This window comes from Siniperca chuatsi, linkage group LG11 (assembly GCF_020085105.1).
Source record: "Siniperca chuatsi isolate FFG_IHB_CAS linkage group LG11, ASM2008510v1, whole genome shotgun sequence".
Taxonomy (NCBI): Eukaryota; Metazoa; Chordata; class Actinopteri; order Centrarchiformes; family Sinipercidae; genus Siniperca; species Siniperca chuatsi.
In genome coordinates this window covers 2,942,978-2,966,098 of record NC_058052.1, presented here as the reverse complement: position 1 = coordinate 2,966,098, position 23,121 = coordinate 2,942,978, and the positions used below count along the sequence as shown (strand labels likewise).

The following is a 23,121-nucleotide window of genomic DNA, read 5'->3' as shown; positions in this document are numbered from 1 at the left end:
ATGTAAGTAACAACTCCGCCCACTCAGTTTATTGTCTTTTGACCATATCATAAAAAAACACTGACAGCAGGACTGCGAATCTAACCCGTGATCTCATGCTTAAAGCTACGGGACAGCGGGGCCACGCGGCAGACATGTAAAGAATTGCCATGAGGCAGATTCTCCTTGCTCAGAATGCCTTCGTGAGTAAACATATTTGCATAAGTGGCTGAGCGACATGAATTATGGTTCCTCTTCCTCTGCATTTTCCAGCTGCCTTATGCCGGTTCAATTGAGAGTGATATGTGTGTGAAGATCAGATGGCAGGGAAGAGGAAGGGAGGGGTGAGAGGGTGGAAGGGGGGTAAAAGGCCACAACCAGTTTCCAAGTGCTCAGGCTGCAACCCCAGGAGGCCCACCAGTGCCAGCCTGACCACAGCTGGGGACAGAGACGACATACACTCACGGTTGACCTTGAAATAAGACTGAGAGGGACGGCATGTGTGCATTCTCTCTTGATGACTGACATGACAGTAAAATGTGATGAATTAGCGAGGTTGTCAGTAACGCATGGATTAGGCTGTGTGAAAACAAAAAGGAAAACATTTCTAAACACAAGTATCATTATACAGGTGCCACTGAGCACCGTCATTTTATTGCAACAGATAAAATAAATGAATGAGTGCAAAAGCATTACATGTTGGGGTCTCAAACTGTGTGATTAAAAATATTTTTTTGTCATAATTCTACTAATTCCATGCCAAATTAGGTCTGTTTTGTGCTTCCTTTTGGGGAAACCAGGATAATTATTGTAAAGGTCAGCTGGAGAGTAATCAAATCATCCTCCACAATGTTCATTCTGCAAATCCACTGCCATGCCCTCTGGTGCTGTGCTGGTGATTCGAGTCAATTAGAGGTGTTCTTGTGAATTTCGTTAGTTTGGATGAAAAGGAGAAAGCTGTCAGTCAAAAAGCCACTCTGGCTTTGTATCTGGGGGGCTGCAAGGGGCTCTAAACCTGTATTTGTATGAATAAAAATGAAGGGATTTAGGAGCAGACTGTTTCTTCTGCAGACTTGTCAAAAATCTGACCTTCGCTAAAGCAGAGGGGGTTGATGGGAGAGGAGGGTGGAAGGAAAGAATTGAAGATTTGAGAAGCTGGGGCTCAGCGACTTCTGCATAAAAAAGGTGCAAATGAAAAAAGAGGTGAGCAGGAGAGGAAATAAAATGTATGTCAGAATGAAAGGCTGTTCTCCACACTCTTACTCTCTGAGGTATAGTCCAGCAATAAAATAAATCCACAGATTTATTCAACAAGAGATTGAGACAGATTTGTCTGTGTGATGACAATCCTATACAGGAGACACCGCCTGTTAATGTCAAGTAAGAGACAAAGACTCAATCTGCAGCTCAAAACAATGCTTCAGATGTTAGAATACCAAATACAATAAGACTTTCTGTGAATTCTTATATTTGGTAGTTGATAATGGGAGTTCATGTTCATATTCAGCAAAAAATTTATTTTAGAGCCATTTGTCACTATCAGTTGCTTGTTTTCAATTCCAGTGTAGTGCCTGGATTAGACATAACATAGCCCACATGGCTATTCATGTCATCGCAACTGCTACTGGTCCGTTTAGCCAACTGTTCACCAACTACCACTGATGAAGTCATATCACACCACAAGGCTTGTGAGATAAAGGCTGAAAATATCATGAAAATAGTCGAATAATATTAATCAAACTAATATTAAATTGTGAACAACATATAACCACACAACATGGATTTAAGGAACAAGGCGTATGTATAATTAACGTTCAAAATATTTCATGGGTTTAATGGTACACACAATCCACAGTTAGGTAGCTCGATTTAGGGGTTTTCATTTTCAATGCAAAAGGGAAAACCTAAAGAAACCCATTTGTCGTTTATTCTGAAAAATATAGACAAATGTTGGCCAAAATTGTGGCACTTTGCCATGTGGTCAACAAGAAAAAAGTTAATAAATGTCAATATGTGAGTAATGCTCCATCATTTTAACAAAGGACTTCAACATGCATATTCTTGATGCTCTTAGGGCATACCGAGTTGAACATCCTGTAGCAAATGGTTTTGGACCCTGACATGAAGCCTTATACCCCTAAAAAATGTTACACAGAAATTTACTCCAGGACTGAACTGATGATTCAGTCTGCTATCCCATTATAATCTCAGCAGTATGTGTGTTCTTATATTATTTTGTGTTTATATTTTGTGCTAGTGCACATCTCACAGGTCTCTATACCACCCAGTATCCATCTGAAAAATCCAAAACTTTAACTGGAGGGTTTTATTTATTTATATAACACAATTTATGTATCATTGTGTTATATACGTTTAAAACCAAAGAAACTTTGTAGGACAGAAAACACCATAATTCTTTTGCAAGCCAGTACACATTTAAAGACAGATGCTGGCCACAAAGCTGTGGAAAGCACTCAATTATATGGGTCTAATGAGGTTAGGGATGGGGCATTAGATATCAGGCTCAATCCAAACCATCCCATTTAAAATAGAAAAAAAGGTTCCTGCTTCCTGGGACTGATATGCCTGGCTGACTGAGCAAGGTGGAGCTGAGGCATCACAACACATGTCCAGTGTTGGCCCAGCCTCTTCAACTGTGCTCTCATTGTTCTGGTGTCGAGAGAGGACCTTACATTTTCCAGGAGTTGAAGGAAACTTTTTTTTTCCTGCTTTCAGAAAAGATAGACAACACTTCCTTTCCCAGAACAATTTATCTTTCTGCTTGACAAGACTCTGCTATATTTACTCAACTAAAATTGCAGATGATATACTTCCAGTTGCACTACTCTCCAGCTCTATGGCACATGGTCCTGTCAATCACATTAGTTACAACAGAACAGGGCCACCAGAGCAGTGAAACCCTCAGCCAGACATAGTGACAGCGAAAGATGGAAAGACAAAAAATAAGAGAAGAAAGACAGAGGGGCTGAGAAATCTAATTCACATTTCCTTTGCTGGTTGGCTTTTGTTGTTAGAGGGAGCAGAAATACACACTAGAGTGCATGGAATTACTGGGTTTCATTAAGCGGACAGCTGGGATGCTGCGAAGCCTCAAAGCCACAACAAAAAAGCCCACCCGCAAGATTTCCTACCACAATATTGCTGAGTTTCTATGAGAGACACAGCTAGAGAGATCTATTAGGCTGTTATGCTCCTGCAAAAACAAAACAAATTGATCGGTCTGTCAAGCACAGAATTCAGCTCTACTGTGGTTATCTGATCTCCATTTTGTCTCTCATCAGGGCATGGATGTAACATTTGAGAGACTGGGTGCAAAGGGATTTGGGCTTAAGGATGCAACAAGACTTTCAAACATCCTTGACACGGACTCATTACTTCATGCAAATGTCCTAAAAATGCTGAAAAAAATATTTAAATTTTATATTCCACTTCCATTCGGGTCAAATACAGAAACTGTAATGGAATCAGTTTCAAGGTGGAGTATGCAATTCTGGAGAAATCCAATACCATGACAAATACCATGATATAGAGTGAACAACAACACAGCAAGTAATGTAACTAACGTTAGCTAGGTTGTGGGTTAGTTTAGCTGTGTTGTGGATTAGCAAACTGTTGCTACAATTGCTGCTGCAAAGCTAACAGCCAGAGAGGACGAGATGGTTTCCCAGAGGCAGCAAACCAGCTCCAGACAGCGATACTCACAACTCTCCTGCTACTATAGCAAACATCACAATAACGGCATATCTTGGCAAACTAGAAAGTAATCTGAATGTCCATGGGCAAGTCACTTAATGTTACCTCACACACAAGTCATGGCTGGAATGGCTGGAATAGTGTTGTGTGGCCCGGCCTGAGCCACCTTGTTTGTTTAGCATTTACAGAGCCAGGGCTGTGTACAAACATCTGAGGGTTTTTTTCAGCACACAGTCTGAACGGACAGCTAGCAGACCATGGGGAGATATTCATTGAATTTAACAAAAAGACGTGTATTGGATTAGAATGGAATACCCCACCTTTAAGTGAGGGTAAAGAGGAACAGGTTTTGGTGATTTGAGGGATGAAGGGAAAGGGTTATAGAGAGAGGAAAAGGAAAGAGGAGGGTTAGCCAGTGTGGTGAATTCCTCCTCAGCCAGCAGCGCTTGTCCATCTCACAGTGGCAGAGGCATTCCCTGGAGGAAGGCAGCAGCGGTGGGGGCTCAGACTGTGCAGCTCCATGTGTTGCATCTTTCCCATTGCTTATGACTTCTACAACTGGAGCTGTGGGAGCTGCCAAGAGTCTCATCGCAAAGGCATGACAACATGCAGTATCTCAGAATTGGTGGGGCTGTCAGACGGGCACCACTGCATACAAATACTTGGACTCACAAATCATCAGTCACCACACTTAGTGATAATGTGATTAGACTGAAGAAAGTCCATGTTTAATCTTAACTCTTAGCCCTTAGTTGTGGAGGCTCCGATTCGAAGCACATTTTGTCAGTTGAAGCATCAAGCACAGAGCAATAAAAAGTAGTTACCTGGATGTAACTCCAGTTCTTTGAGTACGTGTGTAGCCCTGTAACGGGCTTCGCTATTGATTGACCCTTACAAGGCTCTGCCTCAGCACCTGAGAAAAGATTTTTAACCCTAACCTGAGCCAGTCTGAGGGTCTCAGCTGGACTGCAACAACGCCAGCAAAAGCTGGGTGTTATCAAAAAGCACGTCAGTCTGCTCCAGACGAGGTCCCCCCAGATAGTGCACCAAGCACCGAATGAGACACAGAATCAGCAGTCATGTCCCTGAGATATGACTGCACAAAGGTGGAAGTGGAAGACCAGGAGGCGGCCAGACAGATGTCATCCACTGAGACACCCCAGAAAAGCACCGCCAAGGACCCCATGCCCCTATTGGAATGTACCCCCAGGCCCGCCGGAGGAGCGAGACCCATCGCTTCATAGCCCCTGCAGATCACATCACAAATCAAGTTAGCAAGCCGCTGCACAGACAGAGGGGCCCCCTGAGCCCGACCATCGTACTGATGAACAGCCAGTCAGACTTGAAAACAGCCGTGCGCTCCACATAACGGCAGAGTGTGTTCACGGGACACAAGGTGTGCAGGCGCTCCTCCTCCCCATCAGCGTGAGGAGGGGGAAAGAAAATCCTCAGGCAAATTACCCTCGACCTGAACAAAGAGGAGATAACCTTAGGCCAAAAGGATGGATTTGGACGCAGTTCCACCGACCCCGTCATCACTGACAGACATAAGAGCGCTATCTTAAGTGACAGAACCTCCAAGAACGCAAGGCCATCCAACACTGTTTGGAGGCCCCATTGAGAACGAAGAGTCTAGTAAGGGGCCTCAGCCTGAGGGCAACCCCGCAGTCTCACCCTCTCAACCTCCAGACCATAAGGGGTTGTCCAAGAATCAGATGCGAGAAGACGCCGCCCCCTGCCTGACACAGAGTCATGGGCAGATCCGGTATTGGCCGGAACCAGGTCCGGGAACCACCTGGCACCCAGACTCTTTGGTTCCACGACTACCATGAACAGATGCCGTGCCCGGACTCTGGAGCAGCTGCATCATCAGTCGTAAGGGCAGGAATGGACCCCCTCTGGACATCCTGTCTGTCCCTGTGTAGAGGGATCCTGGAATGTGGTGGGCCTTCAGGGAACGGAGATGGCAATCTGCCCATGTCAGGATGGATACTGTCATCCTGTGCAGTGCCCTTCTCCCTGAGCGGCGACAGCGCCATTTCCACACATTTGGAGAATGCATGCAGGGCCAAAGAGTATCCAAACGAGAGGTTGCATAGCTTGATTGATAGCACCGTGCCCCCACCACGAAGCACTGGTACTACCCTGGAGTGCTGCAGAATGGGGATGTGGAAGTACGCATCAGTCAGGTCTATGAATGTCATCCAGTCGTTTGGCTGGATGCACTCCAGAAGCTGTCTGACCATCAGGAACAGCTACATTGCCTCTGCCGCTGAACAGAGGGGGCTGGCAGCAGAATTGCAGTGCGTAGCCCCTCCGCAGTGTCCCGTGGAGCTCAGGGGATTCTGACCTGCCAAGGAAGCACCCATTCTAGTGGGCTGTGGGTTAGTTCACCTGGAACACAACCTGGAAGCCATAGTGTTGTGTTCACCATCTTGTGTCTACACCGGGATTGCTTGCACAAAGCTCTCATCTCTGACATCACAAGCAAACATCGAGGTAGCTGAGCCAAAATGGTGGTAGCTAGCAATGCCATCTATTGCTGGCAACTAGTAGTTGCTAGCTAGTGCTAAACCCGTGCTAGAGCCTGTTAGCTAGTGACGCAGACTGTGCGGTACTAGCCTACTGTTAGCAGAAGTGTGCTATACCCTCTGGGCACCAGCGACACAAAGCCTATGCTAAAGATGTGGCGTCGCCATGCAGCTAGCAGTGATATCAACCAATGTAGATTACCCTGACTGCGGCCGAGTGAGCCAGTGAGAGGAACAGTACTGCTAACAAGTGCTAAAACCGGATTAGTAGATGCTAGTAAAGCACACTGCAGCTAGAGCTAGCCAGCTAGTGTAACTAGTGACGCAGCCTGAGTAACACTAGCTAGCCTAGCAGTAGCAGAAGTGTGCGGTGGTTATCTTCCCCGTGGTAAGGTAACACAGCTAGTAGCCACCACCGCGTCCCTCCCCAGCGCTGGGCGGAGCGGAGGGAGCAGGCAGCCCAAAACAGGTAATAGGTTGATAGGACTCCTAAGAGGAAAATCTCAGCGACACCGGATGGTGACTAAGTAATGTTTCGCTGAGTACTGTGACTGTACTCAAGGTGGCTGAGTCAAAAAGGGGAGACAAGCAATGCATGCACTGGGGCTTTATAGGGGGAGGGTGCTACCGCCTGATTGGGCAGTGAGCGAGAAGTTTTTTTCTCAGGTGCCGAGGCGAAGCCTCGTAAGGGTAAGTCAATAGCGAGCCCATCAGATGGCGGAGCACATATGAAATAGAACACCAGGGAAGCAACTGAGTTTTACAAACATAGTCTTGTCTCAAAAACGCTTAACTACAAAAATTGACTAATGAAAACAGAGAGAAAAGTTATTGAAAAAGGAGGGCAGAGCAGCATATTATTAGATAAATAGATTATACTGGGGTTATTAACTATGATTAGGACAAGGGCTACAACAATTATTTTCATTATCGATTAATCAGCAGATCATTTTCTCGATCAATTGGTTAATTTGGTCTAAAAAAAAGTCATAAAATTGTAATAAAAAATGTCCATCAGAATGACTTTAATTGATTAGCAAAATAGTTGCGATAATTTTTCTGTCAATCAACTAATAGATTAATTGACTAATCTTTGCAGCTCTAATTGGGGCGCAACACATATTTCTTTGACTGTAAGTAAATCTGGTATTTTCACATCCCAGATGAAGCATTAAAACTTCAGGTCTTACAGGTAAAACATGAGACTTGACATGTACGCTGTTATAGGAGCTAGGTGTCGGTACTTGATACCTTTAAAAAGGTATCAACCGAAATAACCACGTACCAAGTAGTATCAATACATCTCCAGTCAAACGATGCCTGCATTCGATCGCAGTAGCACCACTGGTTTTGCAGTTGGTTTGTAAAACAAACACACCCAGAGCTACACATAGCCTAATAGAACCTCTATGCTGAACTGTTAACTCATAGTCCTTCAGAATTAATGTTTCCTGTTACTCAACACTGTGGCTGGCAAGCTGGTTAGTTTTACTGGCTCTCTACACTTATCTCTTGCATTAAAATCGAATTAAAGAACACTTGCAAAATGTATTTGGGTAAAAATCATTTGGATGGGGAGGAGTGGTGGCATTTTACGCAACTGAATGCTTCCAATCACATGATGGGTATCGAATGAAGTACTCTATTGGTATCGGTATCACTTTAAGGGTACTGGTATCAAAATTTTTTAAACTATACTCAGTCCTACCTTTAAGCCACATACTAATGCACTAATTAAAAAATTAAGAATGAAGCTCGGTTTTTTATAAGGAAACAAGTCTTGTTTCCCTGTGTCTTGTAGACAGAAGGTTGTGGAATCATTCTCTCTCTCAGCGCTTGATTATGGTGATGTGATTTACAGATGTGCAGCAACATCCACTCTTAAACCCTTAAATGCTGTCTACCATTCAGCTCTTAGATTTATAACTGGAGACAGCTATGGCACTCATCACTGTATTCTATATCAAAAAGAGGGTTGGCCTTGTCTTTCTATTAGAAGGGACCAGCATTTGTTTTTATATATTTATTAAGGGCTTCTCCAAAAATTGCCCTTATACTTATCACTTATTGGCTGGAAATTTAAAACACATAACAGGATTGGCTAGTGCTTCAGATGCTTAGAATTAACACTGATCTGAGAAAGACTGCTTTTAGATTACTTGCACCATACATTTGGAATGAATTGCAGTGAACTTTGAAGCTTGATACTCTGGTTCCAATGGGTCAATTCAGAAATCTAGTCAAAACAGAAAAGTTTGTACCGGTTTATTTTATTATCATTATTATTATTATTATTATTGTTATTAGTCTGCCACTTCGGCTCAAATTCCTGTGAGCTGGAATGAGCTAGAAACATGAAACTAACTGGAAATTATGTGCATGTGCTGCCATTGAAATATGAGCCCAATCCGCCACATGTTGGCGCTGTAATTAAGGCCCTTATACCGTGAGACTTGACTGACTTAAAGTTTCTCACGCAAGTCCAGCTCAGTGTGCTCTACAAAAGAGCCTCTTGGACCATTAAAGTCTGCCATGATGGACTTTGATACAGCATCGCGGGAGTGAAATACACTTTTCTATTACAAATTAGCAAGATCGGTCGAAAAGAAATGGCCAACAACCTAAATATCTTCGCCAAGGGCAAGGCTTAGCACAAAATTGGCCATAACTCGTTAACGATTTGTCCAATCATCACAAATCTTGGGAGATATCTTCAGTCCGTGTTTGGGAATAGGCGTGCCAAAGCATTTTGAGCTCAATCCATGGGGGGGGGGACCACAAAAACTGTCCCTCAAAACCTGGTAGACAGAATTTCACCAAATTTGGTGTGCAAGCTCTGGGGCAAATATTAACCAAACTCTGAAGTTTCATATTGATTGGTGCGAGTGGGCATAGTCTATCATATATTTGCCCGTATATCAAGATGCCTTTGAGCAATCCTGATTAAACTCACCAGAGATATCCCCCACTACCTCCTGAACATACACATAGTTTCATTCAAATCCGAGGAAGACTCATCAAGCTGCTTCCTTCCTTTGAGCGAAAAAAGGTTTGAACCCACCCATTGCCGCCTGCGGCTATATTCATATCTATATTTACTATTTCGTTCTCATTTTAAATTGTTTGTTTTATGTGTACGTATGTACTCAGGTCTCTCTTGAAAATTAGATCTAGATCTTTATCAGACTTACCTGATTAATTTACAGTGGTGTGAAAAAGTGTCTTTTTTTTTTTGCATGTTTGTCACACTTAAATGTTTCAGATCAAACTAATTTAAATATTAGTCAAAGATAACACAAGTAAACACCAAATCCAGTTTTTAAATGAAGGTTGTTATAATTAAGGGAAAACAAAATCCAAACCTACATGGCCCTGGGTGAAATAGTGATTGCCCCCTAAACCTAATAACTGGTTGGGCCACCCTTAGCAGCAACAACTGCAATCAAGCGATTGCGATAACTTGCAATGAGTCTTTTACAGCGCTGTGGAGAATCTTTGCAGAATTGTTGTAATTCAGCCTCACTGGAGGGTTTTCTGCCTTTTTAAGATCATGCCACAGCATCTCAATAGGATTCAGGTCAGGACTTTGACTAGGTCACTCCGAAGTCTTCATTTTGTTCTTCAAAAAAATAAGAAATCAGGAAGGGGGCAAACACATTTTTCACACCACTGTATATAATAAACAATGACCCTATCATTTTCCCTTTTCAATATAACTAATATAACCCTGTCCATGACAACTATCATGTGACTCATGCTTATCACATCTGTTTGCTGTGTTAGCTAGGTAGGTAGCCAGCTATAGTTTGGCAGTCAGTAACATAGCAGATTAGAAAGGTAAGTACAAAGCCTCTTTTTTATCCGCTCCCGTTTGCCGTGTTAAAGGTACTGCAGTACGCTGTTAATACAAACTCAACACTTCCTATATCCGTTTCAAATTAAAAGCCCTCTCGCATTTCAGTGGCCAGAAACCCTTAAATTTCTTAACTTTTTTTTTTTTTAATTAAGGCTTTTAGTGTGAAACATTTGCAGGAACATGTGGAAAACTCACTAACTTGCAACTCCACTCTCATTCATGGGCTCTCATTATGTGTCACTGGGGAGTGGGCTGAGTCACGTGCGATACCTAGTGGTAAAATCCAGTACCATACCATACCGGTCTGGTCTTTGGCTTAATATCAAACTGGTTTGAAATTTTTACATCGGCCCAACCCTAGCAACAAGACCAAACTCATACACAACTTGTGTGTGTTTCAAACTATTATAGACAATCAAGTCTTAATTGGCAACATAAAAGTCCTATCCTTAGCTTGAAGAAATTAAAAAAGTGTCATGACTTAACCTAAATCTGTTAAATACAACATTATAAAGCATCTCCACTGACAATGATTTAGAACAATGTCAACTCCAACATAGGCTGGACGCATTCTCTATCTCTGATCCAGTCTAGAAACTGGTCTCTTTATTATATTTTTGTTAATGATATACTGTATGGGAATTCTCATAAAGGACAGATTTTCCTTTCAATGACATGCCAGTAACAGTGTGAAAAATACAGATGTTAGGAGTAGAGTAATATACTTTTAACTTTATCTCAGATGAATGTTACTGCACCTTGCTCACCGATGAATGGCTTGACATCTTCTCCCTTTTTTGTACAGAGACACTTGCACTCTACCTCCACATAACATTTACCTTTATTGTCTTCTCATAATGATATTTTAATAAAATTGAAAAACAGCAATACTGAGACACCTTCTTGGTCACCAAATGATCCAATGGAGAAAATCTCTTTCACTGTAAGTTGTGTTGCGAGATAATATTGAAGTATTAAAGTCCAAGACATTTCTCAGTGGAAAACTACTGAGCACACCTGATTAAATATCCACTTACTATATATGAAAAAAGGGGAAAAGGCACTTTGTGAAAGCAATCTGAGTATGCTCAAACTCATAGTCCTAACTAGCTGAGGTTTATTCAAGTAATGTGTTAAAACAAGGAAAATTGAAAGACCCTAAGTGACCGTGACTTAGTTTCATCTTTGATGAACAGTGACAGAATGAGACTAAAAAATATTTTGTATTTTTGCAGATTCAATTAAATTGTATTTATATAGCGCCAATTCATAACAGAAGTTATCTCATTGCACTTTTCCTATAGAGCAGGTCTAGACCGTACTCTTTATAAAGACCGTACTCTTTTAAAGAGGGGTACTATAAAGACCGTATGAAGACCGTACTCTTTATAAAAAGGGGTGCTTTCACACCTAACATACTTTGTGCAGTTCAAACTAACTCTGGTGCATTGCCTGTTTGGTTCGGTTGCCAACCTAAATCACCACAGCCCCACATACCTTTTATGTTGTTGAGTATTTCCTTGAGGTGACCAAAGCTGTTAAGTAACGGGTCCTGTTCTTCATCCTGGGCAGAGAAAAAAAATATGATAAGAAAAAATAACCAGGGAGCGTGGGAGGACATCTAAAGTTGCGACATCTAAAGTTTGCGTACCCAAAGTACCCGGATCTTTTATTCCCAGGAACTACTTTTGAAGAAACTAAAAGGTTCCTTCAGCCTATTGTTGTCTGCGTTTCCACCACGGTCTAAAGACCCACGAAGATTAGACAAATTACACCCATCACACAGCTGCATAACTCTATTGTTTTAATTTATTAAACACATCACCTGCAATTCAGCATAAGGACCTTTGCTTTTTTTTAACCTTTGCACTCTTAACTGTTTTAAATACTGAGCCTACCGGTGTATAATGGTGAAATTGACAGCCACTAATTCTTCAGAGCATTGTAAATATTAGAATATGGTAACACAAGCATAAGCATTACATGTCTTTTTACATATATAGTAGTATATACTTGTTTTCAGATACAAGAACAGCCACTATAGACAAATTTGGTTCCACAACTATTTATTTATCTGCAGAAATATAAATGTGCAAAATACAGTGTTTGTGTGCTTCAGCAGGAGACGTGGGACTGAGGCTGCTGGTGGTTGCAGGGGTAAACACACTAGGCCTCTGCAGCCTGCAGTTCATCTGAAAAAAACATTGAAAAAAATTTACATTTTGTCTCACTGCGATGACATTAACACAATATCATTTTGTACCATCGATTTAGCCAACCCTCGCCTTAACAAAACACCACAATTCTACACCATTAGCAGTTAGCAGTAGCGGTTGGCATTAGCATGTAGCTAACATTAGCTTTTGGCTAGGGTAACAAAAGCATGCCGACCATTAGCGTTATTGCATTTAACAAGCATCATGTGGGCCAAATGTGATTTACCTTCAACAGACTGGTCATCCATTTCCATGTTTTCCACCATGGCTTCCAACAGCACAGTAACAGTCTTTCGTTGTTGCTGCTGCGCCAGAGAAGGCTGGCCTGTGACCCAGCAGCTCCAGCTCCGCTGGTCAGAGCTCAACCAATCAGAAATGGTCAGCGCAGCGGTGGAAACACATAGAGTTCCTCCAAAGGTTCCTAGTCCCTGAGGAAAGTTCCTGCTGTGGAAACGCGGCTTAAGAGACCATTTGCAAGTATTTGAATCTAATTTGATAATTGAATGCTCACTCTCAGGATGTATTAGATTGAATGTGTGCCATAAAACCAAACATTTCTAGTAAGTACAACACTTTATTAAGTAAATTCTGCATAAAAGGAGAAATGGCTGATTAAAAAATATATCCATACGACTACTACATACTAATATTTTTGCCTCAGATGAAATGCCCAACATGTTGACTCTTGACAGACATAACTTGTATATATAGTTTTATAGTTTAACACTGTGGGGCAGCAGTTCTCCCAGTTCTGGAAGACAAGACTACAACCATTTTTTCATGCAGTTAGTAGGTTAATGAAATCAGTCCCTGATTCAGTAACTGAAATACAACCAGGGCAGAGAACCTCTGCATTAGGATAATAATCTCATATCTATCCTTTATTTATAAACTGTGATAGTCTGGAAGATTCACTTAGCTGTGACTTCCAAATTACAGCAGCAACAATTTTATTTATATAGCACCAATTCCAAACAGAAGTTATCGGATTGCACTTTTCATATAGAGCAGGTCTCGACCGTAGTCTAGACGTAGACCCAACAATTCCCACCATGAGCGAGAGGCAAGGAAAAACTTCCTTTTAACAGGGAGAAACCTTGAACAGGACCTATAGGCTCTAGGTGGGCAGCCATCTGCCTTGACCGGTTGGGTTGGGGTGAGTTGAAAGAGAGAGCGAGAGAGCAGGAGGAAAGAGAACATACAGTAGTGCAATGTAAATTCCACATAGAGATCTAAAATAATGGTAAAATTAATGGAAGTGGTAATAATATTAATATTAATAAAATAATAATAGTGATAATGATAGGAATAATAAGACTAATAATATTTGTAGTAGCGGATGTGACAAAAAAAACCTAAAGTTTAACAAAAAAAAAAATAAGCATCCATCTTGGCATTAAACTAATTCCTGCCTGACCACTCAACACTCATGACCGCTATCTCTCAACAGAAATTATTTATTTTTATCAGAAAACAGTATTGCAAAGCATAAATGTCACTGTTGCACACATGTAAAATTGAATGATGTCACAAGTAATGTCAAGAAATAATGCGCATTGTGAGTGGATGATTTAATGCCATCTGACAGTCAACAAATCTGACAGAAGATGCAGGAAAATATTTTATTTTACAGTATAGTGTTGTAAGTTTTTTGCCCTTTTCACTGACAAAATTGAAGGTATCAGATCCAAGATTTCAATGAATGAAGGTTTCCTTCATTGACATTTCTTGCCCCAATCCTCCCATTTTCAGCCATTTCAGCCCAATTTCTGTTGACAAACTAGTGGACACTGCACTTAATTTGAAATTCTCTCCTTGTTCAGTTGATGTCCTCTATGTATTTATTAGAAGTTTGGAATTTGGTTGCTCATGCCCACAATCTGCTCAATATAGTGAACACTTCCATTTCTACTGGCTGTGTTCCTAGTTATTTCAAGCCCAGCCTCTTCTCAAAAAACCTTGATCCCTATATCTACAACAACTACAGACCGGTTTCCAAACTTCCGTTTGCCGGTCTTGTATTATATTTTGATTTGCTTAGTACTTCTATTCCTGTGTGCTGTGACATGATAGTGAGCAGCTGTAACAAAAGAGTTTCCCCTCGGGGATCAATAAAGTATTTCTGATTCGGATTCTCAGAGTGACAAATGACCTTTTAATGAATGCAGATACCAGAGACTGCTCCATTTTCATTTTACTAGACTGAAGTGCAGCTTTTGATACAGTGGATCATGGCATCTTGATAAACAGACTTCAGCAAGGGGTACATCTGATACAGCCTTGCAGTAGTTTTCAGCATATCAATCGGTGACAGTGTCTTTAGCTTCGATACCGGGGTGTGTCCCAGGATTCAATTTTAGGACCAATCATATTTTCCTTGTATATCCTTCCCCTTGGTCACATCACGGCAGACATGGTATTGCATTCCATGGTTCCCTAGTCTAGCACATGACTGGATGTCTGTAAATTCTCTTTATTTAAATTCTGAAAAAAAAAATGAGATTCTTGTCATTGGCCCAGAAACCTTGCATGCACAGATGAAACAATATCTTGCTTCATCGGCTTGTTTTTCGTACTATCGATTTTATGCTCAAGTGAAAAATAGAAAATTTAAAAAACGGGATTGATGATTTTGATATTTCATGTGTTCTATTTGTTTAACCAGGAAGTTACTGACTTCGTCGTGTTGCACTTGACAGCCTAACTTTGCAGCAAATACACTTGGGCGATGGTGTTACCTGATTTAATGTAATGAATATGAGCTTGAACGTCAACATAAGTGGATAACTGTTAATAGTTAATTCGACGAACTTCATTTTCCGAAATGTAAACAAATATAAAACGGTGCTCACGTTGCCGCCCACAGTTTAACTCACTGTATCCAAAGCAACGTAATACTTCCAGTTTCTTGTAAAAGTGAATCTGTTCACACAAGTGAAGACTTTTAATGTGACATTTGCCAAAATACTTTTTTGAAAAAAAAAAAAAACACTTATATTGATGTTCAAGCTCATATTCATTACCTACATTAAATCAGGTAGTTCCATCGCCAAGAGTACTCGTGGCCCATTTTTTCATTTCCTATATTTGACTTGAGCATAAAGTCGAAGTACGAAAAAAAAAAAAGCTGTTATTAGTCATTTGTGTTGGATTCATAAATGAATAATGAAATAACAAATATGTTTTTCATTTTCTGGTGACACACAGATTGTCAGGCTAACCAAATCATTGCTTTCTTTTAAATCACTTCTTTAACAAACACATTTTTATCAGTTAGCCTATGAATAACCCTTATGTCTTTTATGCTTGACATCTTATTATGTTTTATATGCTGCACATTTGAGATTTTTATCTTATGTCTGGGTCACTGGTTTCTGTCTTGTTGATTTTATTCCTGTATCTTTTTTTGTTTGCTGTGTGTAAAGCACTTTGTAACATTGGTTTTTAAAAGTGCTATACAAATAAATGTTTATTATTATATTATTATTTTAATGTGGTCTATCCCTACAGATTTAATGTCATACATTCTATTACCTCTACCAAGGAGGCATGGGTTTTGTGTTTTTGGCGTGATATCTGAAAAACATGTAAATAACATATACATGATACACAATTTTTTATGATTTTGTTACACTGCAAGATAGGATTGTTTTTTTTTTCTCTCATTAACACTTACTTGAATTAAAGAAATGTATCCCCTAAGTTTTTTTTTTGTTTTTTTTTTTAATGCAGATCCAAAACAACACATTTAGAGAATTGTGCTGCCCTGGCAGCATCTATTGTTTTTCTAATCAACTTTAGATGAAACTACGCCCACTTCCGTATGACAAAAGACTTGACGGCTGCATTCCCATGAAAACCGTAGTCCCGTGGAATATGACAGCTACAGCAGCTTGGAAAATTGCACTTAGATAGTCATCTATTCCTATAAAAAGGTACAAGGTGGGTGTATAGTTTATGTGTTTTGTGTAATAGTTTTAACCCCCGAGCCACTCTCTATCAAAAACAATGACTTTGACAGCATCGGAAAACCTGTACTTCACGAGTGGTAAGATTGTCTCACAAACTGAATTGCGTCCCTTCAGTTGCACCCATGCCAAAAAGTTAACATTACTAAATCAGAATCAGAAGGCCTTTGAACTGATTGCATTCCAATAAGCTAAGAAAGGAGGCAACTTCCTGTCACTTTAACAGCTAGCTATATAGGCTAAAGCTATGGGGCGACTGTGGCTTAGTGGTAGAGCGGGTTGTCTACCAATCGGAAGGATGGCGGTTCGATCCCGGCTTCCCCCCAGCCCACATGTCGAAGTGTCCTTGGGCAACCCCAAATTGCTCCTGAGGGCTGTATTATGTGATGTATTAGTTACTTTAGTAGTCAGAAAGACTAGAAAGGCGCTACAGCTCTTTTACAATTTAAAGTTATTATCATGAAGAAATGTTTCACCTGCCAGTTATAACTTTCTAAATAATAAGCTAATAATACCCATAAAACAGACTGATGCTTGACTCAAACTGTTAACTCTCTAGTTCTTCAGAATTAACGTTTCCCATTAAACACATCAACACCAGACACCAAGTGAAGAACATACAGTTGCAAAATAGCATGGTAGCTAGCTAATTCCTGCTCATTTGTGGTCTGATAAACAGTAAATTCATCAAATTCAGTGCCCCATATCGCTATTTTCCAAGCTACTGTAGCTGTCATATTTTGCGTGAGCGCAGTTTCAATGGGAAAGCAGCCCTCAAGGCTTTCGTTATACGGAATTGGGCGTGGTTTCATCTAAAGTTGGTTAGAAAAACGACAAACGCACCCTGGCATGAGTGTGTGCTCTCTCTAAGTGCTTTCTGGTTTCAGTTTATTGCTATGCTTATCAATGAGTGTAGTGACAGCAGGGCTTGTCCCTACACTACACTACACTACCCCTAATACATGCTCTCCCTTCTATGCCAGCACCCAGTGATTGCAAAATATCTAAGTGGATGACAGAAGTAAATTACAAAGATAAGGAATGAATCAGAGATTATTGTGGACTTTATAGCAATCTCATCCCTGTGGTTCTCACTGAAAAAATATAACTTCAATCAGTCATTTTGAACTGAGGAAAACTGACCCGTGGATGGAATATCAGTCTGACATTATTGGAGATTAAGCTTGCCCAATTAAGCTACAGTTTGGGACTAGAAAAATCTGAATTTAAGTCCTACCCACCAGTCAGTTTTCATATCTTAGTAAATCTAACCTTAACTCAAATATAATTGTTGTGTTTAACTTACCAGTGGAGTGTGCGTATTCCATCTGGAGTTCCTCTTGATAGCTCCAACAACAGTACTAATTTCACCCTGGACAATGTAGATATTCTTGTCCAACATGCTGCTTTTCTGAGAGACAAAAACAGAGGAGGGGATGGAACTCTATTATTCTATATTATCACTTACAGTCCCTCTATATAACTGTATTGCTACAAAATTCTCACATCAAGATATCATGGTTCACAGTTGTCAGGTCTAGATTAATTATAATAGGTTATATTTTATTAAAATCTGTCACAGCATAAGACCTGAAATTCCCAAGATACATTGTTTGTTGGAGATGTTTTTTTTGTTTGTTTTCTGTAGTGTTTTTAATGTATGTAATGTGTTTTTGCTCTTCCATCTCACAAAACAGGTACACTTTCACTTCCACTTCAACTTAATGCTTCCATTTTTGTTAAAATGGAAGCATTAAAATCACCTGCTAATGATGGCTCCCAATGCCCCCAGTTTCACAATGAGCTTTCAGGTCTTACTATGGGCATTTGGAGCTACAGTGGACAGAGAAAATCAAAATTGATCATTCATTAAATAAAAACAATGCAATTTCTGTATATTCCTCATGGAGCTTACATAAAAACAATTTTTGTCAATTGAATTTCTGATATCAGTTAGCCTGGTGAAGTTTGTCCATCTGCTGTCTTTTCAGCTGTGCTGACAGGACTTCTAGTTCTGTGAACTGTGATACTGTATCAGAGGTCAGAGTTGGATCAGATTGAACCGCTTGATGCTTCAGAAGCATTTACACACCACTGATGTCTCATGTCTGGTGTGAATTTGAAGTTAAAAAAACCCTACTACAAACCACTTGAGTCAAAGGGAAGAACATGAGCTTATCTTTACATGTGATTTTGAATACTTAAGTAAATATTGTTAACATATCGGTATCAATAATGCTGTGATTATTATCAGAAAATTTATTTTATTTATAACCTGTAATGTTACCCATTACAGTAATCAAAATTCACTATCTGGCAAACATCACAATGGGGCAGATAATCAAAAAATTTGAACGTGAGTTAATCAATTATTCAACCAATCAATTAATGAAACATATGGGGTACTGAACTAGCATATGCAGAATAAAGAATTTACATGAGAGATCGGCACATACTAGCTACCATAAATAATGTCCTACAGACCACTGAGCCATCAAGCAAAACTGTCTGATAGTGTTTCTCATGGCAAACAGATTTTGTCTACAACAATTCATGTGGGATTCATTTTAAGCAATGAAACTAAGAACTCTTACTGTCAAATGTATATAGAATCTAAGAACCAAACAGCAAATTTCCATGCGTACCTTGACAATGCCTAAAACCAATATGGATAACCAAACAGAATCAAAATGACATACTGTTCATATTTGACAAGCAGTATACCTCAAAATGGTTGGATTAACCTTTTTCCTTGTGTCGTGATAGCCATGCCAGAGAGTCTACAGACTGGGTGGCCGAGGCCACATTCTTTTAAATTTATGGTAAGCAGCCTATAATAAGAGGATGAAGGTATGATAGGTAAAGGCTAGGATACAGGGACAGAGTGATAGGCTTATAGCTGATAAGACTGTCATATAAATGAGTCGTCACTAGGGATGTACCGATTAAGTTTTTTAAACTAAAAAACGGCTGTGGCTTTGAGGTACAGCGTGTCGTCCTCTAATCGGAAGATCGGCAATTCGATCCTGAACCAAGATACTGAAACCCAAATTGCTCGAGAGAGAGAGTGTGTGTGTGTGTGTGTGTGAATGATTAGTTTCTTTGTACTGATGAGCAGTTGGCACCTGCCATCAATGTGAATGGGGTGAATGACATGTAGTGTTAAGTGCTTTCGCTTTGAGTGGTAGGAAGACTATAAAAGGCGCTATACTAATACAGACCATTTACCATCAAACTACCGATTCCAATCTGAATCAATGATGTTGAGTCCTGATTTGATATTGTATTTTCCAACAAAATACATCTGCACAATGCACACAGCAGGTACAGTAAACTTAGTAAAACCAAGTCAGTTTAGGTTAAATGTTTGATAACTGCTGCTATAACTGCTATAATTAAAAACTGGATCACAGCTTACCTTCAAATCATTTTCATTTATTTTTTAAGAAAATAACAAAGAAGTGAAAACACAGCCCAACTGGCCTAAGCAGTAGTGATCAATAATGTGTGAAAGAGATTGTTTATTGTGTAATGTAAGAACCATTTTTATACTTAATAATATAACATAATAATGATCGCCGTTATTTAATTCAGCCCACAAGTATAAACCTACAGTCACTGCATGCTGTCTTACTACAGCTACTTTGGTGAGCAGGAAAAAGTGAACAGGTTCTGCAGGGTTACTATGGGATTGTATTGTGTTGTGTAGCTGGGTACCAGACAGGAAAACATGTTTCCCCAAACAAACTTGGGACAATGTGACAGACATTAAATTTATATGGTGTTTCCTCCATTCTCCTGCAGCTGCGCTTCTACTTAGGGGTAGTAGATAATGACAAGTCGCCACTGCTGCAGACTTGCTATTGGACAATACAGCGCCTAATACAGCGAACCTAATACAGCGAACCCTTCACGCAGACAGAAGAAAAGGGTGAAGGGATCGAAATGAGACTGAGCCCAAGGCTCAGGGGCAGACAGAAGTCAGAAAGATTCATCTGATTTTCATTTCATAAGCCACAGATGGAGAATTTTCTGTTCAGCATGAATTTAGAAAACCATACTCCTCTAGCTTTCACAATTTAGGGCCAGTTAGTTACAGGTTTACACCTTCCCTTGATTCTTTAGGTAAAAACCCAACTATTTCAAGTTTGTCTCAGAGGGCTTTACAATCTATATACTATGGGCTTCTCAATGAATGTCCTCACCTACTTATCAAATTTCCTAATTCTGAAATTATTCTAATTCACACTTTCTACTCATTCATACTGTAGACAAAATAATCTAAAATTGTGTGTTTACATGTCTCCCCTCCAGAACAGTACCTTTACCTTATACTACATCTGAATTACAGCTCAGGGGCCAAAGGGGGTCCCTGCTGTTTGGAATAGTAGATATCCAGCTTTAAAAGTGTTTATTTTGGAAGGTGATTTTTTTTTATGCTTGTCTTTGCATAAGATCAGTGACAGCTGGTAGTTCATGTTGATTTCTGATAACAACCAGCTGGATGTCACAATACCACAACATCTCTACCTGTAACTTGTCAGAAATACAGAAACAGCCAACTAAAGCCAAGACCCCAGCAATCTTAAACGTGAATGTAGCATAGTCATAGTGACACCCTCTATACATGTTATATGTATATAAGTGCAACATAATACAGTTATACACCAAAGGAAAGTGATACAAGCCAGTGAGTTTGCTGTCAGATGAGCTAGGAAGGTGGTCGCTGGCTAATTAGATTAACTAGCTAAATTAAGTCAGTAGCGTCTACTCAAAGGCAAAGCTAATAGGCTAGCTCTCCACCACAGTAAGGTGTTGAAAGACTGTTTACAGACAAACAAAAACAGAATGAGAGGACACATGAAACATATTTAGTTAATACCCATCAACGTACTGAGGAGTTTACAAATTCGTTGCATAAATAAGACAGATTACCTATCCAGAAACCTGTCAGCTAACTACCTATCTCAACTAGCTAGCGTGTCAATTGGCTAAAGGTAGATATGTTTTCAGCATTTGTCCTCTCAGACAACTTATTTCCTTGATTTAATAAAGCAAATCGCCTGTTGACAAGTATATAAACACGCTTTTCTGGTTCTCTAGAAATAAATATATTACCTGTGTGTGGCTGCTATTTCAAAGATGGAGTCCTGTTGTAGCTAATGCTAGCCTAGCTCGACAAGCTAGCAGGCTAGCCGGCCAACAGTGAATGAAGAAGACCAAAGTTCAGTTCACTACGACAAAAAGACTAAAAATTTCGGACATTCCACTGTGCGACAACGTAATGTTCCCAAACACCGCTTATTCATTCACTCTTCAAAAAATCCTCCATAAGTTAATACATTGAACACCTTCCTGCAGCTGTCAATCTGGTCTTGGTAAACACACTGACGTGGAAAAGCTCTGCAGTCTCAACCTAGCCTAATGACAGAGGCTTGATTGACAGGCTGCTAAACTGATCACTTTAAGCGTGATATAGGGCTTTAAAATACAAGCATATATCAGAGAAGTAAAGTTTAGGCTGTATTAGCGCTTGTGCTATTTTTCTAATCATACAGAATGACAGGGATTCTCAAAAAATAAAATATCACTTGTGTTAAAGAGAAATAAGGGCGGGACAAATGTAACAGCAGTGGCGTAAAAGGTTGATGACGAAAGCACGGTTTGCGTCTCCAATGAAGAGAGCAATCTTAACGAAATTTTGGCTGTATTTGTTTTCATGTTACTCAGTGTTTTACTCTTAAAGATATAATTTGTTATTATGACAATATGAGTAACAAATCTCTTAACTACGTTGTTATTTTATTTATTTTATTAAGAAAATTCTTTATTCATTAGCATGAGTTTTTACGTTCACAACCCTCTTTCCTTTGATTGAATTTAACTCAGTGCATAACTCTCTTGCTCGTACAAAATATATAAAAGAATCAACAGATTCTTAGAATATTACAGAAACATATTTGATGAAACCCCCTGAAGTCAAATTAATTGCTCTTTTCTAATGTCTGTCGTAATTTAGTTATTCATTTTAAGATTTGTATTTAGTTTTCTATTATTATTATAATGACTACAGTTTCAACTTATTTAGAATATTTATTTGTTTCTCAATGCATTCATTTAATATTCATAATATTTATATAGACTATTTTTTGTTGTTATCAGCTCTCCTGTATTGTATTGTGTTCTTGTTTGTGCCTGATAGTCCTGCAACAAACTGGCATTTAATTTTTTAATTTTAAATGTTTTAAATTGCATTCATATAATCATGATATATGTCAAAGGCCTTTCAATCCTGCATGTTTATCTTGATTCAGATCCACCTACTTTATCAATGTGGTATGAAAAATTACCATAGATTTTACCTTGAGAGATTATACAATGAATTACAAGGAACCTCTTGTAGCATGTATTTTGGTTGTGAGTAGCCAGCAATAATCTTGTGGAGAACATTGAGCTTAATGAGTTTACTAAGCCTATCATGTTTTGTTTATCTGTGATTATACTAATAGTATTTCTCCCCCTTGTTGTCGTATTTGTAAGACTCCTTATGATTGTTGGGTGGAATGATGGGTATGCAATATGTTTGTATTTACTTTGTATATGTGTGTACATGGAGTAGTGGTATATGCCAAGCAATTTGTGTTTGTAATTTGATTATATGTATATTGCTTCCCTGGTACGTTCTGTTTTGTTGTTTAAAAAATAAAAAGGAAAGTAGGTGAAAACATGAACTTTCATGCTCAAAGTGTATCAAATGACTTTAGAGAATGTACCAGTCTAATCCAATGACCCAACAATCAGTCACAAAACAATGTATGTATGTGTGTTTGCTCCATGCAAAGATTGCACAGCTACAA

The 23,121-nt window shown here is 39.6% G+C and overlaps 1 protein-coding gene across 2 annotated transcripts in view; it reads right to left on the bottom strand.

The window, feature by feature from the left end:
• gbf1 (golgi brefeldin A resistant guanine nucleotide exchange factor 1) overlaps nucleotides 1–21,716 on the bottom strand; it is a 121,732-nt gene extending 100,016 nt beyond the window's left edge. For both annotated transcript variants that reach the window (XM_044215530.1, XM_044215531.1), the window contains exons 1-3: nucleotides 21,383–21,716; nucleotides 17,571–17,675; nucleotides 11,578–11,644 (exon numbers count right to left, since the gene is read on the bottom strand). In XM_044215530.1, the coding sequence (XP_044071465.1) occupies nucleotides 11,578–11,644; nucleotides 17,571–17,666 (163 nt within the window). In that variant the 5' untranslated portion in view covers nucleotides 17,667–17,675; nucleotides 21,383–21,716. The remainder of the gene's footprint in view (nucleotides 1–11,577; nucleotides 11,645–17,570; nucleotides 17,676–21,382) is intronic.
• Nucleotides 21,717–23,121: the final 1,405 nt, after the last annotated feature.